The sequence below is a fragment of the Gavialis gangeticus genome, unplaced genomic scaffold (genome assembly GCF_001723915.1).
Source record: "Gavialis gangeticus isolate Ggan-Ray unplaced genomic scaffold, GavGan_comp1, whole genome shotgun sequence".
Taxonomy (NCBI): Eukaryota; Metazoa; Chordata; order Crocodylia; family Gavialidae; genus Gavialis; species Gavialis gangeticus.
Window position 1 is genome coordinate 92,119,349 of NW_017729024.1, and position 7,719 is coordinate 92,127,067.

The 7,719-nt window shown below is 42.1% G+C and overlaps 1 protein-coding gene across 1 annotated transcript in view; it reads left to right on the plus strand.

Annotated features, from left to right (window-relative positions):
* The window catches only part of SLC28A3 (solute carrier family 28 member 3), a 101,025-nt gene that overhangs the window by 42,746 nt on the left and 50,560 nt on the right, over positions 1 to 7,719 (plus strand). Inside the window, exons 4-5 of the mRNA XM_019517385.1 lie at positions 3,727 to 3,818; positions 4,942 to 5,131. Coding sequence (XP_019372930.1) covers positions 3,727 to 3,818; positions 4,942 to 5,131 — 282 coding nt within the window. The remainder of the gene's footprint in view (positions 1 to 3,726; positions 3,819 to 4,941; positions 5,132 to 7,719) is intronic.

Sequence of the window (7,719 nt, forward strand, 5' to 3'; positions counted from 1 at the left end):
GCAGTGCCGGGCCAGGCTGCAGACGCGCCCCCCTGCCCTCGCCTCCCCCCATACCCCCCCCCCCAGCCCTACTCCTGGAAGGTGGCGGCGCAGGGTGGTGGGTGGCAGGGCTCTGTCCCCACCCACCTGCACGTACCCCCTAGGGCCTTCCCAAGTACCTCCAGGAGTATGCGTACCCCTGGTTGGCAACCCCTGTTATATGCTGTTCTTGAAAAGTCATACTTTCAGAGTGGAATTACCCATTTACTATTTGTTTACTATTTAGTTGTTTTAAGGTGTTCTCATGCTTTGGTGATGGGCACCTATAAAACAAACAGCACAATGAGCAAAGGATGCTTTAGCAAAATAAAGAGTGGGGAAAAGCCATTGGATTCAGGGCCAGATTAACCCTTTAGTGGGCCTTAAGCAAACAAACTCATGGGCCCCTACTTTTTTTCATTCAATATTTATAATACATAAAATAAGTACAACTGGGCCCCTTCTTCACTTAGGGCCCCAGGCATGTGCCCAGTTTGCTTATGCATTCATCTGGCCCTGATTAGATTTCACTGTTAAGTTCTCAAAGAGTTAAAATCAAAAGTAAAATTGATTTCCAGAATTATAGGAAATACCTTAAATATACTCAGTAATATAACAGGATCGTAGCTTGTATTCCACTATATAAATGAACTGAGAAACACTACTGAATCCTTTATGGTCATACTTTGCCTTAACTGTTCATTGCTAAGTTGTAAAATAGATTTGTCCATTACCATATCACTATAAAAATACATTACTGTAGGTAATAGCTAGTAATTTGTACTCCATTCACCAACAATTAAAAATTGATAAAGTCATTATAGCTTATTTATGTACCTTTGTTTCCTTTTTCCTTTCCTTCCTTTTTCTCCTATCCAGTCTCTTTCAGGAGGTTGCATATGTAACTTAACATCCTAGCAAGTAAAAATGTGCTGTAATTTAAAAGCAACAGGAATTCCAGGAACAAAAACTGACATATCAAAAGCAAACAAGGTTTATCAAAGAGTTGTAACTGTTTGACTCATTGAGCAAACTTCTTCTGTTTGAGTGTTAATTTAAATTAAGTAAATATTTCTCACATTTAGGGGTATGTGCCATTCCTGTTCCTTTAACTATGGTTTACTACAGCATAAGAAGGTTATTCAGGCAGAATTTTGCTGCATAGCTGACTCCAGCTGCATCTGTTTACCAGATGAGAGTACAGTTGGGATAATTATCATCTACAGGAACTTTCCACACTTGCACAAAGCTTGGCTCATTGTCTAAAACCTGGGTTGATTTCCTTCCCTTTGTTTGTTATGTCTCTTAAATTTCAGTACACGACTATAAAATCCTAGGGCACTCACCACTGAGTTAAACAGAGATCTAATACAGGTCATTTAACACCTAGGGAGAGTAAATTTACAGTATTTGTATATGATGGATAACTTTAGCTTCTACTTCATCAGTATTTTAATAAATGTAAAGCACAGGAGTGGATGCACAGGGAGCACAGTGGCACAGTCACACAACCCTTTCAGACCATACTATGGGAACAGTAGCCAGGGGCTCTTTTTTTATTTGTTTGTTTTAAAGTCCCCAGATCAGATACGAATTCCCCTACCTCCTTTCCCCTCTGTGCTCAGCAGCACGTCCCTTCCCACCTCCTCTCCCCGCAACCTTTACCACTGTTGCTACTGTGCCCACTATCTCCATTGGGAAGGCATGGAATGAGAGACAAAGGAGACATGCCACTGAGCACAAAGGGAAAGGGGGGCGGTAGGGGGATTCTTACTTTTTAGAAGTCCCTGGCTTCTGCAGAGTGATCTGCCTGTCTTGGTGTGGGTGGTGAAAGCTGAGAGCAGGCGATGCTGCCACCCCTGCAATGCTGGTCACTGCTCCCACCCCTCTCTTAACAAAATCCTGTATTTGCCCGTGGTATAGCACATGCAGAATTTCCAAAGCACCACATTTCCAAAACATTTCAGAGGGTTTTTTGTATGCCCAGGTCTTTGCACAGCTATGAACTCTACTTCTGACTGCACTGGCAATTACTACAGATGTGCACACACTAGTAGTTCCTGGTATTTTGTATTGGTATACTGCTATACTAATATTTTGTTAAGAGCCTAACTTGTTTATAATAAATTCTATCGTTGGTTTTCCATGTGCAGTTGTAATTCTGAATACAGTGCACATTGTGTGTCTGAATCTGCACATTCAGCTTTCAAAGCATTCGTCTTTTAAACATCTGCCAAATCTATTTTCATTCAGCGTGTCAAATCATCAACATCAATGAAGTTGAATATGTATAATCCCCATATGATATTTTTTATTAGACTAACTGAGTAGTTGGAAAAAAGTTCTTTGCAAGCCTTCGGGCACAAGCACCCTTCTTCAGGCATTTGGGAGTCTTGGCTGTTCTCAGATCTCCAAAGAATGAAAGAAGCTAAAACTGTGACAGGAGGTCGGTGAGAATGTAAATAGGTGGAAATTTGGAAAATATGTTACTCAAATTGCCAATTGCTCAAATCACGAGTGAGACTTTATAAAAGGGGGATAAGGCAAGATGCCACATTTATTGATCACATGAGTTAGACATCTAGGTTCAGACACACCATTCATACAAACACACACAAATCATCATAAACATCATTACACACAGGCATACACATACACAAAACAACCATTCCATTCACACATACACCCGATATAGTTACCAGCATAGTTGCTCAATATCAGCCCAGGGTGGCCAACCTGGGCTTATTGAGTAGATGATGATGATTGGAGATAGCAGATGTGAAGATAACAGCTGGAGCGGGGTGAACAGATGCATCTATGCTCCGATGAAACAACAGTAGAGAAAGAGAGACACCCAATTTGGCATTTTCAAAGTGTTCTTTTTATAGGGATTGGCATCCTGTGTTTCAGTGCTTTGGGGTTTTTCCATACCCAGCTTTGGTTTTTGTGGTTGTTCTTCTTTTGTCTTCAGCTTATCTTAGCCTTGGAGTGTTCTTGTTGCCCGCATGGCAGTATTTCTTCTTCTGTAATCTCCTTTGTGCCCTTGAGCTTCAAAGGGATTCTTCAGCCATTTGTTAGTTAGTTACTGGCTTGTAATTTACACATCTGGCACCTTGTTGCTTACATAAACAGTTAAATCTTCTTCTCCTGTCTCTATGCCATTCTCTCACCATTCATCCTTTTACACACACACATACATAAAGGCTATGCAAAGTTCAGTCACTTATGTCAAGCAGAAGGATACAAAATGGATTTTTCAAGTTGCTTACAGGACAAGACTAACATGGTTACATTTCACTACTATTACACTCTCTGTTAACATCAGCTACATTATTTCAGTTCATGCTACAAACAAAGGGAAAGAAATTAGGAGAACAATTTCCTAATTTCCACCTATTTACATTCTAACTGACCTCCTGTCACACTTTTAGCTTCTTTCATTCCTTAGAGATCTCAGAATAGCAGAGACTCCCTATGCCTGAAGAAGGGTGTTGTACCTGAAAGCTTGCAAATAACTTTTTCCCAACTACTTATTTGGTCTAATAAAAGTTATCGCATCTACTTAAAGAACCTTGCCTGCCTATGTCCTTAAACCAACACAGCTACAACCGAAAACCCTAATCCTATATGAATTACTCTTATTTTTGCGTTGTACTTTTTGCTTTGGAATTTATTTCTTTGTACTATTTGCTTTTTCTGTTCTTCTAGGTGTTTAGAACATAAATATGATGAAGTCCGTGGTTTTTGCAAGAAACATAAAACCACAATTCGATATGTGATCTATGGAATTTTAATAACAGGTAAAATATATTTTAACTTTGGGAAATAACTGAAGCATTTCTCTGTTTTGCTTTAGACTTCAGGCTGTGCATACTTTGTATTCCATGTCTGAGTTAAGTAATAAAGTGAGGTAGACTTAAATTAACATAACGCACTAAAAAACTCCCAGGATTTTTTTAGAATGTATTTCAGAGGAAAGGTATTAGATGATAAAAGGGAATTCTAGTCCTGAAGTAAGGGTCCAGACCAAAATCTTCTCCATAGTTATCAGACAAGTGCAGTACAAGCAACAATAGTGCAAACTTCCTTACCATCCTTATACTGAAATACTTTGGCTTAGACCTGGACAGGCCACACTGGGAATAAAAGGAATAGTTTAACCTCCACATCCATTCAGTGACAGGTAACACTGACTGAGGTCTGTGAAAAGACTTATTTTAGAAACTTGCCTGAGAGTTAAAATTTTTACTAAAAAATAAGATACAGGTAGCTTTCTGTATCTAGACTGAGACTTAAGCCAGTTATCTAGAAGTGAAAACACCTTGACCTGTTAAAATCTGTCTGAGCCATTCAGATCTGACTGCAGAATATTTAATTCACAAAATATTCGGTGATGCCACAAAATCTCATTATTCCATTCTGTATGGAGACCTCATTCAACACTCTTCTTTGTCCCTTCCCTGGTTTTTTAGTAAATTGGTTTATTCCATTTTTGTCCTTATCTGAGTTTCCTTTGGATAACCTCCTACCTTAATGAGAACACAGACTCAGGGATTTGTTACACTGCAGCTGGCAGTGTGCTATAGAGATATCTGTGCTTGCTGTAGTGAGCTAGCTTGGGAATGGGAAGCAATGTACCTGGTGATACAGAGCTACATGCAAATAATTTACCCTGATTCTCAGCAATGTATATGTACCCTGAGTCAAGAAAGGGAGAGGCTTCCAAGAACATGTTGGCATTTAATATATTAATCCCACCTGTCACAACTTGCCTTACAAAAGAAAGGGAGAAACTACCATTTATTTTTATAGGCTTGCAAAAGCATGTAATTATTGAGTAATGAATGTTCTATTGGCTCTCACACATTATCAAAGAAATATAGAACAGACTTAACTAAAATCTAAATGCTTTTTCTTTGACAGCATATTTGGCAGTGGTCATTTCAGCGTGCATCTTGAACTTTCACAGAGCCCTGCCACTCTTTGTACTTACAATTGTAGCCATCTTTTTCATCTGCTGGGATTACTTAATGGCTAAATACGAAGATAAAATATCTGCGTTCTTTGCCCCTTGTAGACAGTTTCTGAAAAGATGGTGGTTCTGCCTGAAATGGTAAATACAACTACCTTATTTCTTAATTAGCTTTTTATAAGGTTTATGTTTTCACTGGTACTGTATTTTTAAACCATTTTATTCTTTTTCACTGGGAATGAAGGCAAATGCAGTTTGATAAACACCTTGAATTACTCCTTCTCAGATGTTAGATTATTGCTATTCAAGCTATTACACAGTACACAGAAAGTTTTATAAAAATGAATAAATTGTTGGAGGCTGATGTGTTAACTTTCTCTAGTATTTACATAGCTCCATAACTGTAGAATCTAAACATAAAGAGAGTCTTTACACATACTCCGGGGATGGAGAAAGGGGCACTTCAATTAGAGCAGCTCTGAGAGCCACTCTAATTCAATCACCCACAGCATCACGTTTGTTTAGGCATCACGTGCATTCATTCATCACGTGCATTCAGCATCCTGCACTTCGAAATGGTGGTTGGGGTGCTTTAACTAAAGCTCATTTTAGGGGGCTGGGGGACTGACTTCTGAGGAGAGGCTGAGGGACCTGGGTTTATATAGTCTAAAAAAGACAAGACTGAGAGGGAATTGAATAGCCTTCAACTACCTGAAGACTGGTTCCAAAGAGGATGGAGTTAAACTGTTCTCAGCAGTGGCAGATGACAGAACAAGGAGCAAGTCTCAAGTTGCAGCAAGGGAAGCTTATGTTAGATATTAGAGAGAACTTTCTTACTAGGAGGGTAGTAAAATTCTAGAACAGGTTACCCAGAGAGGTGGTGGAATCTCCATCCCTGGAAGTTTTTAAGACCTGGCTAGACAAAGCCTTGAGTGGGGGAATTTGTTGGGGATGGTCCAGTTTTGAGCATGGGGTTGGTCTAGATGACCTCCTGAGCTAAGTACAGACTTTCAAAAAGCCGGAGCCTGAATTGATTCAAATTTTGCATGTTAATCTAACCTGCACAGATTGAACCAAGAAGCAAGTGAATACCCATTCACTTTTGATTCCAGAAATGCAGCTACATGCCTGCAGTGGCTCAAGCTAAAAGCCAAGGGGGTGCTAGAGAGAACCTTCCCTTTGACAGTGGCCAGAAGGCTGGAGGGAAGCTGAGCAGGGGGGTGCGGGGGTTGGCCCGGCAGGCCACACCGAGTATGATTGGGGAGAGATTTAAACTGCCACCCTAGTCTGCACAGTCCTTAGCTGGGGTGTGCCTGCAGGAGGAAGGGGAAAGCAGCCCTTGCTAGGGTTGTCCCTGAGTGGCAGTAGGCATGTTCAGACACAAGCTAGGGCAGTGCCTCAGGCAAAAGTGGGGAGAGAAGCAAATTAAATCCCCCTGCCTCTCCTCTCCCACCAGCACAGGACTCCAGCTGGGGTCTGCTCGGCTTTCCCCCCACAGCAGCCAGCAGGGAAGAAAGCCAGGCAGACCCTGGCTGGGGTCCCTGTGCCAGTGGGAGAAGGGGGAGGCAAGGCAACTTAATCCCTCTCCCCACCTTTGCCTGAGGCTGCTACACGGGCCAGCTCTGGCCATGCCCCCTGCCACTGGAGTGGTCAGCCAGGGGGGAAAGCTGGGCAGACCCCTGCTGGGGTCCCATGCTGGTGGGAGAGGGGGGGCAGGGGTTTAATCCCCCTCCCCCTCCTCCTCCTGTGCCTGCTGTCTCATGCCCCTGCCCCCTCCACTCCAGTGGGGAAAGTCTGGCAGGAGCTGCTCCACCCATGCCAGACAGACTGGGATGCATCCCCAGTTTGGTTTCCCACCCCCACCCCTTTGTCAGCCAGCCCTCACTGCTCTGGCTAGAGAGCAGAGGGGCAGGGCCAACTCTGCTTTGCTCAAGCTGACAGCACAGCCTTTCCCAGGGCTGTAAAAGCATCCTGGGATGCTGGGGGAGTGTGATTTAACTTGAACCAGGAAGGGGTCTGGGACAGAAGTTTCATAAACAGGTTTGACCTAAATCAGTTAAGTCTGATACTACATTCAACAAGGTTTATCATAAACCAGTTTCAGCCATTTTGAAACTAGTTTATATGCACTGAACATCTGTTCTGTTACAGGTTTAAACCAGTTTCTGATCATTTAAACCAATTTATGTGTAACTTCTGTCCCTAGCCCTGAAGTTCCTTCCAACCCTAATTTCTATGATTCATTTGATAAGCTTTAGTTAAAGCACCCCTGCCACCATTTTGAAGTACAGGGATCCTGAATACACAGGACCTGGAGGCTGCTGGAGCATACTAATTAGCATGCTCCAGCAGACTCAGTTAATCGAGTTATTTGAGTTTAATTACACATAAACTGGAATAAGTGATTGGAAACTGTTCAGATCTCTAATACAACATAAGTTCAGTGCACATATACTGCTTTCAAAAAGACCAACACCCGTTTAAGATAAATCTGGATGGATGCAGTATCAGACTTAACTGATTTAGGTTAAATCAGTTTATTGAACTTCTGTCCCAGATGCCTTCCAGATTCAAATTAACTCACAGTCCCCCAGCATCTCAGAATGCTTTGCACATTCCCCTGCAAACTTCACCCCCCCATTGGGGTGGGTGGGCTAGCTTTGGTTCAAGCTGTTTGTTCCAGCCAACCAGAGAGTTGGCTATTCCCCCCCCAGCTTCTGACCTGGGTC